This window comes from Mytilus trossulus, chromosome 7 (assembly GCF_036588685.1).
Source record: "Mytilus trossulus isolate FHL-02 chromosome 7, PNRI_Mtr1.1.1.hap1, whole genome shotgun sequence".
In the NCBI taxonomy this organism is placed as follows: Eukaryota; Metazoa; Mollusca; class Bivalvia; order Mytilida; family Mytilidae; genus Mytilus; species Mytilus trossulus.
Genome location: NC_086379.1, coordinates 76080112 through 76098316, shown reverse-complemented (window position 1 = coordinate 76098316; position 18205 = coordinate 76080112). Strand labels below are relative to the sequence as shown.

At 32.9% G+C, this 18205-nt stretch overlaps 1 protein-coding gene across 4 annotated transcripts in view; it reads left to right on the top strand.

Annotated features, from left to right (window-relative positions):
• Positions 1-18205, top strand: part of LOC134725832 (protein C12orf4 homolog) — a 24012-nt gene extending 5807 nt beyond the window's left edge. For 3 of the 4 annotated variants that reach the window (XM_063590039.1, XM_063590038.1, XM_063590040.1), the window contains exons 3-14: positions 1009-1157; positions 1954-2135; positions 4010-4097; positions 6268-6386; positions 6877-6977; positions 7656-7740; positions 9044-9165; positions 10385-10420; positions 11780-11910; positions 13709-13930; positions 16822-16947; positions 17711-18205. In XM_063590039.1, coding sequence (XP_063446109.1) covers positions 1009-1157; positions 1954-2135; positions 4010-4097; positions 6268-6386; positions 6877-6977; positions 7656-7740; positions 9044-9165; positions 10385-10420; positions 11780-11910; positions 13709-13930; positions 16822-16947; positions 17711-17791 — 1442 coding nt within the window. In that variant the 3' untranslated portion in view covers positions 17792-18205. The remainder of the gene's footprint in view (positions 1-1008; positions 1158-1953; positions 2136-4009; positions 4098-6267; positions 6387-6876; positions 6978-7655; positions 7741-9043; positions 9166-10384; positions 10421-11779; positions 11911-13708; positions 13931-16821; positions 16948-17710) is intronic. The other variant, XM_063590042.1, reaches the window with a different exon arrangement.

Sequence of the window (18205 nt, the reverse complement as noted above, 5' to 3'; positions counted from 1 at the left end):
TGATATAGTTTTTTCACTGAGCCCCCCTCTTAACTTAATTTTGGAAAAATTGATTGACCAATTGCAATAAGGATATATATAAAATCGATGTCAGTTAAACCATTTTTGTAAACAATGTTAAACAAAACTTGCAGCATATTAGCCCCCCCCCCCCCTAAGCTATTTGAGTTATAAAGTTTTGTTTTATCCTTCATTGATTATTTTTATGTCCACCCTTAACATTCACTAGATTATTTCATTGGCCAGATAATTGTATTAAATCTTAGTTTCATTGAAGCAGCAATTTGACAAATACTTTATCAGAAAAAAATACAATTTTACATCATTTATAAAAGAAATTATAAGGAAACTAAGGTTTCAACTATCTCAGGCAAAATTTCCTTAGTTGGATTTGGCTATGTTTTTAGTTTCTTTTTTAATTATATAACTTTACATGAGGCTTGTAAAGGGTTATTTTCGTACAATGTGTTTTGCCATTTTCATTTTACGTGCATCTGTGCAAAGGGTTCAACATTCACTATGTTTCGTGAAATCGGTAAAAAGATCAACATGCAAGAACTTTTTAATTGGTGGTTCATATTTTATTTCGTATTCTTCTATGCAGTTACCCTCCTCTACACCTCTTTTTTTAACTGTTTCAGTTTCTATTTGTCCTTAGCCAGGCCCGTAGCCAGGAATTTCCAAAGGGGGGTTATTTGGTCTCAAAAACTTGACTTTAACAGTCACAATTAGAACAGAACGTTGACTTTAACAGTCCTTATTTGTTTCCAAGGGGGGGGGGGGGGGGGGCGTCTGAACCCCCCTGGCTACAGGTATGTTAGCTTTCAATTATTTTTGGCTTTGATAGTATTTGATATTTTAATCTTAAAACAGAAAAGCCAAGTTTGTCTAAAGTTTTCATCATTTGAATACTAGGTGGACAGAATTTTTGTCATATTTTAAATATAAAATTATTTAAAGCATTGTCTTGTATGTATGTATGTTAGTACTTTACTTTATTTATTTCAGAGTTGAAAGAAAAACTAGATGCATTTGTGTGGAAACACACACAACAAACTTATGAAAAAAATGTACAGAAAAAGATAGATGAAATAAAAAAAGCTGACCAAGCATCTGTGGACAGTTTGGTTGATAAATGGTCAAAAGCTTTCACACAGGTAAGGATTTTCAGTTGAAGATCCATGAGTAAATTATTTCATAGAATAAAAATTTATAAATAATAAATGTAGAATATCAAATGTTAGGGAAATATATCCATATAATGAAGACTGGATGACTGTATCTTCTGTAAAACAGTATCTTGGTAGTCAGATAGATTGAACAAAAGGTCAGAGGTGATAATCATGATGATTTATAGTTTGTTCTGGTAATTTGCAACATTTAAATCAGAATGTTTGATTAGAATATCATGAAGCTTCTGTATCTGGCATAGAAAGTTGATGGATTTGTTTGTTGGGCAGATTTTGGTATTTGGAAAGCAGAAAAAAAACATCAGTAGAAGATTTAGGTTATCTAAACATGCATCAAACAGACAGACGAAAGATAGCTGATGGACATTCAAATTGGTAGATAAATAATAAACTGACAACACCATGGCTAAAAAAGAAAAAAGACAAACAGACAAATAATAGTTAACACAACATAACATAGAAAACTAAAGACCAAGCAACACTAACCCACGTACACTAACCCAACCAAAAACTGGGGGTGATCTCAGGTGCTTGGGAAGGGTAAGCAGATCCTGCTCCACATGTGGCACCTGTCATTTTGCTCATGTTATTACATAATAGGTTAATAGTCTCATTCGGTAGGTCACATAATGCCTTTGTTACTTAAAGTAATGGATTTGTTACTTAAAGTAATGGATTTATTACCTGTACTTAAAATAATGCATTTGTTACCAGTATTTAAAATAATGCAATTAAATAAAAAGGCATATATTTTTTTCCCCAGGAAGTGAAGACATATGCCAAAGTAGAGGCAGAGACCCAGGAAGAAAAGTTCTCTAAAGTTTATCATGCTCTGATTCATTCACCAGCATTAGATACATTACTCAATCTAGAGCATACATACTCTTTAACAGTAGAAGACTTGTTACGACAAAGAGATGCTGATCTGGGTCATCTGCAACAGAGGTATGCACTTGTATTAGCATTGGCACATACAATTTCATTTCCATGAGGCTATCTGCAGAGCTCCAGATAAGAATTTACTAAAAAGAATTTTTACTTCTTATTATGCTCCTGTCATAGTGGAAGGGTATTTAGTTAAACCCTTGTCCGTCTGTACATCCGAAATTATGTCCCAAAATCAGTTTCCATTGTTTTACCTTAGTTTGCCTCAACCAAATGTTATGAAACTTGAACACAATGCTTATTACTACAAAACACAGATCAGGTTTGAATTTTGGTGGCCTCACTTTTACCTTTCTATAGTTATGCCCAGGGGTTGAATTAAAGCTTTTGTGTGTACTGGCCAACTGGACCAGTGGACTGAAAAATCAACGTATATTTGTTCCACCTAACAGAAGTTCCAGTGGAAACTTTATTATAAACAATGTCATAATACCTGTACCTGTCGGAACAAATATTCTATACTATTTATTCCGTTAGGAACATCTACTGTAATATTTATTCCTGTGGAAATAATATTCCAGAATAGTTTTTCCGTTTGGAACTTATATTATGAAGGAACTTCTATTCCGTGACACGTCTCCAAATCAACTGGTCCTGCAAAAATGTCATTCATTGACAAACACTATATTTTCTTTTTCTTTTACATATGTTAGACAAAAAGTGCTTTCCTATCCTTTATTCCCGTAGATTTTTTGGGCTGTTCTGATTGCTCATGTCAGACCTAGTACAGAATATAACTAAACATTTGAAGATCCTGTTTCAAAATTTAGTATACATGTCTCTGGTCTGTCACTGCAAATTTTTCACATTTTATATAGTTCATTACATTCTTCAATATGTATTCTTCAGTATTGAAGCCTTGTTGACCTTAAAGAAGAAGAAGAATGACATTGTGATCAACAATATGATTTAACCATTCACGATTTTTTCCCCAGGATTTTTTATATTCACATTTCCTTTTGTCAATTTCATAAAGTCTATTCCGATCTTCCTTTTGAATGTCTCTAATTTTTGTTTGTTTTGTCCGTTGGTTTAACTCCTTCCAAAAATTTCCATATTTTGTGTTGTTGTAAACGAAGCTTACCTGAGATATTAATTAACTTGATCAATTGTAATACTAATTAGTACCCCAAATACCGTATTATTGATTTTGCAGGTAATTTTTTTGTAAACAAACCATGATTTTTATCGACAAACAGCTGACAAAATCTACTGGTCTCGGACCACCGGACCAGCGCTAATTTCGACCCCTGGTTATGCCCCATTACAAATGAAAAAATTGCTGACATATTCGCTTCTGTTCTTTAACTTTAGTTTGCCGGAATTAAATGTTATAATATACACTATACACAATGCTTTTAACCACAAAATACAGATCAAGTTTGAAAAAGGTTGTGTCACTTTAACTGTTCTAGAGTTATGCCCCATTAAAAATGGAATAATTGCTGAATATTTCATTTATGTTCTTTAACATAATTTAGCCTGAAATCAAATGTTATGAAACTGATACACAATGCTTATCACCACAAAATAAAGATCTAGTTGGAACTTTGATGGTGTTACTTTTACTGTTATATAGTTATGCCCATTTACAAATGGCAGAATTGGTGAAATTTTTGTTTCCATTCTCTAACTTCAGTTTGCCTTAACCAAATGTTATGAATCTAATGCACAATAATTATTACCACAAAAACTCACATCAAGTTCAAATTAAGGTAGGGTTACTTTTAACATTCTGCAATTATGTCCCTTTATAACTTTATATGAAATGCAAGCAGGGTCTTCATCTGTGTTCCATGGACACATTCCGTATTTCTTTATAATTAAATCATAATGTTTTTCTCATCCAATATTTACGTTGTTTGTTATTTCAGACAAAGAGAGGAAATGGATGAGGCAGTAAAGACTTATTCTAATGACGAGGTTAATGAATTAGCACAAAACCACTTTGAACAGATGCAGGTAAATTCAATACACATGAAATATAACAATAACTCTGAACAGATCCAGGTAAATTCATTGCATCCTAAATTAAACAACCACTTTGAACAGATGCAGGAAAATTCATTGCATCTAAAATATAACCATCACTCTAAACAGATGCAGGTAAATTCATAACAACTAAACTTTAAAAATCCCTATGAACAGATCAGGTAAATTCAAAACATCTCATATGTGACCATCACTTTGAACAGATGCAGGTAAATTCTATACACCTAAAATATAACAATCACTTTGAACAGATGCAGGTAAATTTTATACACCTAAAATATATAACAATCACTTTGAACAGATGCAGGTAATTTCATTACACATAAAATATATCAATCACTTTGGACCTATGTAGGTAAATTCATACACCTAATATGTTACAATCACTTGGGTATAAATACAGGTAAATTCATTACACATAAAATATAACAATCACTTTGAATAGATTCAGGTAAATTCAATACACCTAAAATATAACAATTTCTTTGAACAGAAGCAGACCCATTCCAGTGACAATTCTGTGTATATCTGTATGTAGGAAGAGATCCTTCTTGCAAAAAGAAACATTAGGTTGTAATACACCTGCCTTTTTTTGAGAGGTTAACAGGGGTCGAATTTAAGCTTTTTTGTGTACTGGCCAACCCGACCAGTGGACTGTAAATCTACTGGTCCCGCACCAAATCTACTGGTCCTGCACAAATGAAATTCATTTGACAAACACTAATATTAAAGGGGGACGAAAAATACCAGAGGTACAGTCAAACTCATAAATTGAAAATAAACTGACAACGCCATGGCTAAAATGAAAAAGACAAACAGACAAACAATAGTACACATGCCACAACATAGAAAACTAAAGAATAAACAACACGAACCCTACCCAAAACTAGGGGCACTCTCAGGTGCTCCAGAAGGGTAAGTGGATCCTGCTCCACATGTGGCACCCTTGTGTTGCTTATGAGATAACAAATCCGGTAAATAGTCTAATTCGGTAGGTCACATTTATGAAAGGGAAGGGGATTGTAGTTACAACGTAAGGAACATATCTGATATCATTTGTGAAACAGTTATTCCATAACGGTCAACCAACTCGTGATGGCATCTGTAAAACTTACGAAGAGATGATTTCAACTTCACCATTTGGAACTCTTGATATAATAGCTTCCTTGTGAGCAACAACCCTCTATAAATGAGAGATGTTTACGTTTATTTTCATGATTTTCCCTTCCTTTGTTTCCTCTCCTTTATTTTCCTAGTTTTTTAGTGCTGTTCTGATTGTTCATTAGCAAGTACAGAATCTATCTTAAAATTTGAATATCTCGTTACAAAAATACATTTCTTATCTAGGTCTGTCACTGCAAATTTTTCACATGATACAATCCATTACATTGCAATCAACTATATAATTAAACCACATTTTGTTACCTATGTTTTTTTATATTTACATTTCTTTTTGTCAATTTCATACACTTTATTAAGAATGTCACTTATTTTTTTATTTTTTGTCTGTCGATTTGACTCATTCCAAAATTTCCACATTTTGTGTTGTTGTGAAGGACGCTCAACCTCGATATTAATTAATAATCAATTGTAATACTTAATACCTCCAGTTCCGTGTAATTGATTTCGCAGGTAAATTGTTTTGTAAAAAAAACGAAACTGCAATTCAATCAGGGATTTTATCGATAAATTTATACTGGTCCGCCGGACCACCAGGTGACAAAATATACTACTCCGACTCAAATTCTACTGGTCCCGGACCATAAATATCATGACATTGTTTATAACAAAGCTTCTAGTGGAACATCTTTAAGGCGAAATATATATGTATGACTACTTTGACATCTCTCATCATTTATTGCCTTAGGGACGACATCAAAAGATCAATGTAAGATAAAAAACTTAATTCAAATAGTTTGGGGGTGGGGGGTTGAACTGCTGCAAGATTTGGTTATCCGACATTGATTTTTACATATATACATATGGGTCAATCAATTTTTCCTAAATTAAGTTAAAAGGGGGCTAGGGGGGTCAGTGAAAAAACTATATGAATTAAGTTTTTTATCCTTCATTGAACTTTTGATGTCGTCCCTTACAATTCTCTTTTTTATTTTATAAACATGAAAGCCTTTTATTCCAGATGATTGAAAGTAAATGGACCAAAGAGTTAACAAACTTAAAAGACACACAGAAACAAGAATTTAGAGAATGGGTTATTAAAGTACATGAAGATACTCAGTCTCAATCAAAACCGTATATGTGAGTTTATAAGAAATTCATAAATTATTGATTGTTTGACACTGTCTGAGCGGTACATTTTCATACATTTATAATCATTGTATTAAATAAAACATCTGACTGTGCCAATCGTTTATTTTATTCTAAATACTGTTTATTTTTCTCTTTGATTCTTTAATGTTTCCATAGTTATAGTATGACTTACTGTGAATTCATTATTATTTTTGTATTTTGTGAGTATATGAATTAAGTGTAAATACAGATAGTTTAAGTCTCCATTCTATATGTTATATAGATGGTGATTTAATTTTTTTTTTGCTCAGATCACATAACAAAATCATAATTCTTTATTTTCCTGTTAGAACAATGAAAAATGTTTATAAAAAAAGGCCTGGAAAAGTATTTGATGGTCTCCTATACTGAATATGTGCATCCATATTTTATAACTTAAACATAGGCTTCTGAATTTTATTAGTTGTAAATACAGCAAAAGTGAATGGATTTTTTTCAGTGGCAGGATGAGAAACATCAGTACAACTCTTCCAGAGGCTGATGATGGGGAAAGATCAGAAGCTACTGTCACCATGGAGGAAAGTTTTACTATACATTTAGGTATGTAACAGGGATAGCTTTAACCAGAACAGATGTACTGATGGGGAAAGATCAGAGCTACTGTCACCATGGAGGAAAGTTTTACTATACATTTAGGTATGTAACAGGGATAGCTTTAACCAGAACAGATGTACTGATGAGGAAAGATCAGAGCTACTGTCACCATGGAGGAAAGATTTACTATACATTTAGGTATGTAACAGGGATAGCTTTAACCAGAACAGAGGTACTGATGGGGAAAGATCAGAAGCTACTGTCACCATGGAGGAAAGTTTTATTGAGGGTTAAAGTTGAAAGTCTGCTGTCAATATGGCGGAGGTTATCTATGCATGACATACAGTTTTATTTAACAATAGATGACTTAGAGGCTTCCACGAGAGAATGGAAGTTCGTAACTACCAAAGGTTGATCAACGTCATCGTCTAGCACATGGGATTCCATTAAACAATATACTGAAAACAGACGGTTAGAGCTCAGCACAAACTTTTTATAAATTTTATTTTAAACCTATTCAAACACAAACATTAAGTGATAGCTTATTGGAAAACAAATAATAACATATATTCTGATTCTGTTATAACTGTATATATTGTATATAAATAGAGTCTACTCTATAAGAATCTACCAACTATATATATGTATAGTTGGAATTATTAATGTGTTTTTTTCTTTTTGTAGGCGCTCAAATGAAAACAACACACAATTTAAGACTTTTGTGTACAGATATATTAGATTTATGCAGACATAAAACTCATACTGTAGGGTAAGCTATTAACCCTTGTTTAAGTGCGATTCAGGAGGTTGATAACAGAAAAAGGAAATGATCTAGTAGAAATGAAAGAGTGTGATAAGGGCCCTATTTTGCATAGCTTTTAGTGAGTGCTTTCTGTTTGAATTATTTTTATGCCCCGCAAATTACGTCCATCTGCGGGTGTAAACTATTTCAAACATCCTCTGAAACTACTGAACCAATTCCAACCAAACTTAAGCAGAATGATACCTAGGGTATCTAGAATAAAGTTTGTGTTTTATTTTCTGTTTTGTCAAAAAACATTGCAGCCATGGCTAAAAATAGAACATAAGGGTAAAATGCAGTTTTTGGCTTATATTTAAAAACCAAAGCAGTTAGAGTAAAACTGACGTGGGGTAATAAAAGTGTTCATAAGGTAAAGATCCATCAGCCCTTTAAATTTTCAGATGAATCTAATAACCTATTGTTGGGTTGATGCCACTAAATTGGTAATTTTAAGGAAATTTTGCAGTTTTTTGTTATCAACTTGAATATTATTAATGATAAAGATAAAGTGTAAACAACAAAAATTTTCAGCAGAGTAAGATCTACAAATAAGTTTATTTAACCAAAACTGTCAATTGACCCCTGAAAGGAGTTCTTGCCCTTTACAGACAATTTTTCAGAAAATTTGTTTATCAAGATGGCTAACATGTAAAAGTCTTCTTCTCTGAAAAACAGGTGAGCAATTCAGGCTCTTGAAAGCTTCTTTTTTTTCTTTCTGTTCTCTAACCATAGTTTGCCTCAAGCAAATGCTAGGAAACTTCTACACAATGCTTCTTACAACACAATACAGATCAAGTTTGAATTTTAGGGGTATCACTTTTACTATTCTAGAGTTATGTCCCTTTACAAAGGAAAAATTGCTGAATTTTTGTGTCCGTTCTATAACTTTGGATTGCCTCAACCAAATGCTATGAAACTTTTAATCAAGATTATTATTTGGAATGTCACTTTTATTTTTATAGATTAATGTGGGAGAATCATCTGTGTCCAATGAACACATTCCCCAATTATTTAAAGATGAAACAATAAAAAAAATAAAAAACATTCAACCATTTGAATGAATACAAATTTGATTGTCTATTTTCCTAGGGTTTTCAGACACTTGTTTTTAAAGAGCACAACAAAAAACCAAAAAAATGATGATTTAATACAAAATTGTCTATATCTTTCTCTAATCTGTTGACACTGTCCTATATCTACACAAATAGAAAATTAAACTTTTTATTTGGAAAAAAAGGTAGTTTTATGGTGATTGACTTCTGTTTTTCAGTGGTATGGTTATTCCTCAGCCACAGAGACTTCAGACAGCCATGTCTCTTTACTCTAACAATTTATGTGGACTTATATTACTGACAGATAATAACTTGTCTATGTACACTGGTCTCAAAAAACGTAAGTAAGATTAAATCAGTGTAATTATAATTACTTTAGTTGCATTTTTTTGGAGTTCTTAAATATTAGTTTTTAGAATGGGATTTCTGTTTTAAAAATAAAATCAAATGTGTTTTTTTTTGGTTTTTTTTGTTATATAAAGGGGCACTAGCTACGAGATATTAAAAAAATATAAAATATGATTTTGTTTATTCAATCATTAATGAAAGTCAAATAGTGAAATAATATATCGCTTTTAGTAGCCATTATGGTTTAATTTTGTCAAAATAAGCTAAGAAACATTTATGATTGCAAGTGAATAATTCGACCTCATTAAATCTGTATTCAAGTGAACTTCAATTTAACCACTTAGTTAGAGATGGATACTTCATGCATTATCAATTATTTAAAAGAAGAGAATGCCAACACTGAAAGTGAAAAGAAGTTATATTGACAGATAATTAGATGGCGTTTAGACTTGAAATGAAGCTACATATTATCGAGCCCTAGCCCTGTATATCATTTATTTTAGACTTTTATAATTTCAAATTGGATAAGTGTTTTACATTGTTATAAATCAAAATATGATAAATTGAGTCAAATTAGTGAACATGAATTTGACAGCTATATATAGAAATATTTTTTTTGAATACTTGATTTGCATAGGATTTTTCAATAAAATGCTGAAAATATGCTTTAAAGTATTAATGCATTGGGAAAAAACAACTATTTCATCAAATAAATTTAAGGCGGATATTCTTATGAATACCTTTTTCAAATTGGATTCAAATTTTTTTAAGTCTAATGCAGACGTTTCATAGTCAAAAGCGTTTCAACTAAGGTACTACACAGGTGTCAAAAGGCGTCATTATGGAGTAAAGGGGTGGCGTCAAAAGGCTTCATTATGGAGTAAAGGGGGTGGCGTCAAAAGGCATCATTATGGAGGAAAGGGTTAATTAAAAAAAAAAATAATTCTGTAACAAAATTTTTAGGAAATTTTTGCCAGGAAGGTGAGTGCTCAGCCTTTCAGATTTGATTGATGAAAAAAATATTTCAGGCATTACCAATGGAGAATACAAATTGAAATGATTAGGACTTTTTCCAGATGAAACTTCTTTCATTACAATTAAACCAGTTTATTCTTAAGTGATAAACTTTATTGATATTTTTAGCATATCATTGGTATTCTGTAAATCAGTTATCAAAAATTGAACTAATTAGTGTACCCTATATATTCCAGAGGATAATAACTCCCAAATATTGATCTCAAAACAAGGTAAATATAATCCTGTGAAGTGTAAAATTATGTCTCCCTGAACAATCAGAATTTGTGGAAGGTCATACTAGATTTTTAATGACAAATGGCATTATGAGACAGATTTGTAATAGTAACAGAACCTGCAATATATATGAGAGGGGGTAGGACGGGTCCTGATCCAGAAATCCGGGGCTTTAAAACACGAAATCCCAATGTCCCAAAATTTGGAAAAAATAACTGTGTACCGGTAATGCCATTTGTGTATCTAAAGATGAAGTATGGGTGTACATATTCAAATTTGTTCACATATCAATACAGCAAAATGCACCCCATTTGGACACCGTCTTTTGTTTCAGGATAGAGAGAAGCACTAAAAAGCCTTTCCTTTGGTGTCTTATATATTTACAGTTTAACAACTGTGGTAACCTCAGCAAGCTTCCTGTAATTCCGAGCACATTTTGACCCTGCCTTCCGAGTTATGTATTGTCTTTATTTTTGTTATTTCCTTGGTCAACTTTAAGAAGTCATACTTTTGATAAATTAACTATGTAGGTTTATGACTGTGTTTTTTTTATAACACTAGTTTAGATAGGCAAAAGGGGAAGTTTACCCCCCCCCCCCCCCCCCCCCCCCCCCCCCTTATTTTGTACCTTAACTGAGTGTTTTAAATTTTACCCTGTTGTTGGTGAATTTAAAGTAAACCTGCTTTGAATTTGAAAACAGATGAGACTTGCTACTCCAGATGGGACGAAAACCATCTTATTTATAATATAGATAATTTGTATGTGCCTGTCACATAATGAACATACTGCAGTGGCAGATCCAGAAATTTTCATAAGTAGGGGGCCCATTTACTACCTAAGAGGGGGTCCACTCTGGCCATGCTCTAGTGATTGCCTATATAATCAACCAATTTTTTTTTAAGAAAAGAGGGGGCTGTGCCCCTGAGCCTCCCGCCCTAAATCCACCTCTGTACTTTGGTCACAAAATGGACATACTGTGGTCCTAAATGGACAAAGTATGGTATAGTGATTTCTTCTTTAATGTCTACAATGATATTTCATTTTGTTTTGCAACAAATTCAATTATGCATACACACAGTGAATCTTGTGCTCTTTCTACAGCTGTTTATTTAGTTATCCCACTGTACCAAAGCATTCAGTCAAAATATTGACAAATTTGCATAAGCTGCATTAAATTTTGTATTTATCATTTAAAAATATAATTCAAATGCCTTTATGCTCCTTCTTAAAAGTATCAGCTTGTAGATGGTTAGGAAATTATATGATGTAATAACAATTCAGTGATAGGCCTATTCAAAGGACATTCCTCATAATGAATTTCTACTCATTAGATAATTATGTTCTATTGAAACAGATTTTTCAAGAGTATGTGAGCAGTCAACAGATTTCCACTTTCCTGATTTACAACAACAGCTGACCTCAATAGAACAACAGCTTCCGTTGAGGGACACATCAAAGGGTAATAAATCATCAAAAGAATCAAAGGTCGGTAGTCCTAACAATGAAATAATAAATAAGTTGGAATCAAATTTTACCAAATGAATTTTTATTTGACGTTATTTAAAAAAAAAAAAATGCTTGGTATATTGGTATGAAATTGTCTTCGTTGTCTGCATCAAAAGCAGATACGTTTGGTTTCCGGACAATAAATTTAGTTTAAGTGAATTGGTCTCTATGAAAATTTACAAGAATGTTCAATAACACAAAGGGAAGATTGGGATTGGGGGTTATGGTACTAAAGGTTCAGGAATTATGGCCCAAAAAAGGGCCAAAAACAAGCAATTTTGTAGTTTTCAGTCCACTCCTTTTGTGTGTAAGTGTTTGGATCTTTCTAAAATTGTTCAACAAGGTTCCATATTTCAATGGAAAGACTGGGTATGAGTTTGGGATAATTGCTGCAAACATTGATCAGTATCAAGCTTGAATATTGTGTCCAAACTTGCACCAACTGTTCATGGTTTGACCTCTGTTTTGGTATCAGGCTACGCTTTGAGAAGCATCTTATTAACCGGATTTTTATGACAAAAATGTCTGTTATTGATTTGTGGATGTACGGCGGTCAGGCGGCCGGGCGGTCGGCAACCAAATGTTGTCCGTGCATTTACTCAGGAACCGTTCAACTAAAACTTTAAAAATTTTAATATGTTGTTACAGACAACAAAATGAAGGTCAAGTTCAATAATGACGATTTTGACTTTTACCATTCAGGAGTTATGGTTCTTGAAAGATTGAAAAATGGCATTTCTAGTCGTGTCCCTGCATTTACTCATGAACCATTCAACCTAAGCTTTTCAAATTTAAATATGTTGATACTGATGACAAAATGGAGGTCAAATTTGATATTGACGATTTCACTTTCACCGTTCATCAGTTATGGTTCTTGTGGTATTGGCAGGGTACAAATAAATGTTAATAAATCCAGTTTGCTGTCGTTGTGACAGCCTCTTGTTAATATTAAAATTAGTTCTGCTAACCAGCTGACATTTCTTAAATATCAGCCACTGAACATAATTGTAAGCATGCCTTTTAAGAAATTTGAAATTAGTGTAATAATGATTAGGTAATATAGACGTCAAACATATTATGTTTGTTTCCCAACAGAGAGTGTTTGTAGAGATATTTCAATCTCAAATAAAAGTTCAAAGTAATAAAAGTTCAATACACCATGTGGTGCAATTTACAAGTGTTCTGAAAATAAGCTTTGGAATCCTTAAGAAATATTGTTTGTTACAATTTTAAAATTAGTTTATTTTCCACTTTTTACAATCATTTAATAGCACTTAAGGATGTTTGATCCTCAGTTTCAAAATAAATAACTTTCCTTAAAATAAGTATATATTGATAAGGGATTAATTGAGGAATCAAAAAACAAAATGATCTATAGGGGTCAATGTGCTTGTTTTCGAGATATTAGCTATTGCAATTTTAGCAGGAAAATGTTCTCTCTTGATTTTTCATAGCTTTATCATTGACCAGTTAAAGTTCTCAAAAACTATTAAAAAAAAAATACGAATTTATAAGACTTCATAAAATGGGGGTCCATGGGCAAATTTTTTTAAGACATTCAAATGGATAAAACCAGAGGATTAGAAAATCTGACAAAAATGCAAAAACATGACAAGCAAACATCCTTTATATGAAACTAATATCAAATCTTATTTGACGATTTTCAAAAAGGGAATTTTTGAAAAAATTGGAAACTAGATGTTGTGTTGATCTGAATTTATTATCTTTCAAGTTACATCATATTTTTATGTACTTTGATATTGATTTTTTTTTTTAGGATATTGGTCTGCAGACAGGAGATTTTTACATAACAAAACATTCCAACCTGTCAGAAGTTCATGTGGTATTTCACTTGGTCACAGATAATTCGATTAGATCCAGTGACATAACATCACGTCATCCAGTCATACTCAGCATACGGAATATAATAAAACAATGTTTTCGACATGACTTACACACAATTACCATACCACTATTGCTAGCTCATCATATGTCAGAGGTATTATATGTCAAAGTTATTTTATGTCATATCATATGACAGTTGTATTATATGTCATAAGACTCGTATCATTTGTCAGAAGTAATTTAAGTGATATCATTTGTCAGAGTTATTTAAAAGCCTCAGAGATATTTTATGTGACAAGATAGGTCAGAGGTATTTTATGTGGCATGATAGGTCAGAGATATTTAATGTGGCATGGTAGGTCAGAGATATTTAATATGGCATGGTAGGTCAGAGGTATTTTATGTGGCATGATAGGTCAGAGGTATTTTATGTGGCATGGTAGGTCAGAGGTATTTAATGTGGCATGATAGGTCACAGGTATTTTATGTGGCATGATAGGTCAGAGGTATTTTATGTGGCATGTATCGTGTACTTGGCTGGGGGACTATGGTAAGCACAAGCAACGAGCGACGAATAAACTGTACGGTGTTCAAATCAATCTTTATTTCATCTCCATGCTTCTGCACTGGCAGACGATAACTCAATGTCATGACAAAAGCTAAAACATGTTCCATGTTTTCTGACCTAAATGTATAAATTGTGTGAGGCAGTCCCGATAACCAGAAGACCCAAAATAGGAATATAACATCCCCGCCCCAAATTATAAAATTTGGAAAATTTTGTCTAGTTAACGGAAGTGCCGAACACATTACAATATAGTTTAAATGACTGCTTTCTTCCTTAATCCATTATATATTTCTACTTTCATACTCTAGTATACTCTAAGATTTTTCATACCAATTCTTGCTATTATATGCCTCACACAATTTATACATTTAGGTCAGGACTGCCTCACACAATTTATACATTTAGGTCAGGACTGCCTCACACAATTTATACATTTAGGTCAGGACTGCCTCACACAATTTATACATTTAGGTCAGAAAACGTGGAACATGTTTTAGCTTTTGTCATGACATTGAGTTGTCGTCTGACAGTGCAGAAGCATGGAGATGAAATAAAGATTGATTTGAACAACTTACAGTTTATTCGTCGCTCGTTGCTTGTGCTTGCCATAGTCCCCCAGCCAAGTGCACCATATGGTGGAGGACCTTGGCAAGCACAAGCCACGAGTGACGAATAAACTGTACGTTGTTCAAATCAATCTTTATTTCATCTCCATGCTTCTGCGCTGGCAGACGACAACTCAATGTCATGACAAAAGCTAAAACATGTTCCACGTTTTCTGACCTAAATGTACAAATTGTGTGAGGCAGTCCCGATAACCAGAAGACCCAAAATAGGAATATAACACATGATAGGTCAGAGGTTTTTTTATGTGGCATGATAGGTCAGAGGTATTTAATAAGGCATGGTAGGTCAGAGGTTTTTAATGTGGCATGATAGGTCAGAGGTATTTTATGTGGCATGATAGGTCAGAGGTATTTTATGTGGCATGATAGGTCAGTGGTATTTTATGTGGCATGATAGGTCAGAGGTATTTTAGCTGGCATGATAGGTCAGAGGTATTTTATGTGGCATAATAGGTCAGAGGTATTTTATGTGGCATGATAGGTCAGAGGTTTTTTTATGTGGCATGATAGGTCAGAGGTATTTTATGTGGCATGAGAGGTCAGAGGTATTTTATGTGGCATGATAGATCAGAGGTTTTTTATGTGGCATGATAGGTCAGAGGTATTTTATGTGACATGACATATCAGAGGTATTGTATGTGGCATGACATATCAGAGGTATTGTATGTGGCATGATAGGTCAGAGGTATTTTATGTGGCATGATAGGTCAGAGGTTTTTTTATGTGGCATGATAGGTTAGAGGTATTTCATGTGACATGATAGGTCAGAGGTGTTTTATGTGGCATGATAGGTCAGAGTTTTTTTTATGTGGCATGATAGATCAGAGGTATTTTATGTGGCATGGTAGGTCAAAGGTATTTTATGTGACATGACATATCAGAGGTATTTTATGTGGCATGATAGGTCAGAGGTATTTTATGTGGCATGATAGGTCAGAGGTTTTTAATGTGGCATAATAGGTCAGAGGTATTTTATAAGGCATGGTAGGTCAGAAGTTTTTAATGTGGCAGGATAGGTCAGGTATTTTATGTGGCATGATAGGTCAGAGGTATTTTATTGGCATGATAGGTCAGAGGTATTTTATGTGGCATGATAGGTCAGAGGTATAGTATGTGGCATGATAGGTCAGAGGTATTTTATGTGGCATGATAGGTCAGAGGTATTTTATGTGGCATGATAGGTCAGAGGTATTTTATGTGGCATGATAGGTCAGAGGTATTTTATGTGGCATGATAGGTCAGTGGTATTTTATGTGGCATGATAGGTCAGAGGTATTTTATGTGACATGACATATCAGAGGTATTGTATGTGGCATGGTAGGTCAGAGGTATTTCTTGTGGCATGATGGGTCACAGGTATTTTATGTGGCATGATAGGTCAGAGGTATAGTATGTGGCATGATAGGTCAGAGGTATTTTATGTGGCATGATAGGTCAGAGGTATTTTATGTGGCATGATAGGTCAGAGGTATTTTATGTGGCATGATAGGTCAGAGGTATTTTATGTGGCATGATAGGTCAGTGGTATTTTATGTGGCATGATAGGTCAGAGGTATTTTAGCTGGCATGATAGGTCAGAGGTGTAAACGAAATAGTTTAAACTCACATTTTAAAATATTTTATTTGAACTTAACAGTATTTTCCTCAAAAAAGTAAAAACTAAAATTGCATTTAAGTCTAAAATTTCAAAATCACAATAATAAATGCAATCAATAATTTTTGAATTGACAGTAATATTTCTGCGGCATCATATTATCGGATTTGATTTATGTGCCATCCTTTATCCACTATGTAGAAATATGCTGCATATAATTGTTAAATAATATGAAACAAATGTAGTATATATTTTAGGAGATGACAATACCTTGGTGTCAGAGAAGAGCTGAGTTAGTGTTTAAATGTGTCAAAGGTTTCATGATGGAAATGGCAACCTATGAAAGTTCTAGTTCAAGGACAATACAGTTTCTAGTTCCATTAGTGAGTACATTTGATGCTGCAAGTTATTGTGCAAGAAATTATACTTATCCACAGATTCACTTTAAGGTTACCTGTGGATTTAAGTTCACAGAGAACAATAGCTATTGTATTAATTTATTCAATAGTGAACTGACAAAAGTTTAAATACCTTGACTTATTCAGGAGTTAACTGTAGAAACTTTCATTTGGTTTGCAAATTTCGATAAATATTTTAAGTTGAAAGTAGGGTATTGAACATGTTGAAATAGAAAAGGAAAATATTTTCCTTTGAATAATTTTGATTTTTTAAAGAAGATTAGAAACAGGGATGAAAAAAGGCAAAATAAAAACCCTCAATCAGGTTTGACCTCAGATATCACCCCCAAAAATCTCAAAATTCTAAGCTCTTTGGAAATATTCCACTTTGAAATTATTTTCCATTTGATTAGGTACTTTCCGCTTTGAAAAGTTCAGTATCTTTGTGAATTTACTTTTCACTATACCTCTCAATTGGATATTTGACCTTTCATATATTAATGGAAAAGTCAAAGTTACTTTTTTAAAAGTGTATACTGTATTATTTTTTTTTTAAATGTACAAGGTTAAAAAATTAAGTTTTTTATTTTTTATTTGGTAGTATTTGCATGATGCTGCATGATATTTTATGTGATAGTTGGTTAAAGAGCTCACCAGAGCTCATGTTTTCTCTGTCATTATGTATATATATGCCTACTCTAAATAAAATTTTCTTACTTACTTAAGTTTGCCTTTGTTCTTCTTTCAGGGAATATCGTATGAAATGTTCTCGGGTATCAGTAATATGTTGACAACTATATTTAGAGTCTCCAATGCTATCAAAGTTTGATGTGAGCCTGACACTGAGACAGGAAAAACAGACTGTTGCATGCAAGCCAAAGTTCGATCTGTTTAATTTTGACTTATTAAAAAAATGTGTTTAACAACATTTACCAATTCTGATGGTTAATTTATTATTTGAAGAGAGGACACTTTATTGGTTTTACTTGTTTACAAAATGAAGATTATTTTTGTATATAAAATTAATATGTTTTTTAATAAGAAATTGTCAGTCAGAAATTGAAACTTGAATTTGTTTTATAAGAGAGATATCAATAGACTATTGAGCCCTAAGAATCATTGGGAGAAACTGTACAGTGTCTACAGTGACACTTTTTAATTTTCTTCAGTTGATCACCATGGTTACTTGGTTGATTCTGGCCTATCATATATGTGCAATATTAAATAAAACATTTTTTTTATA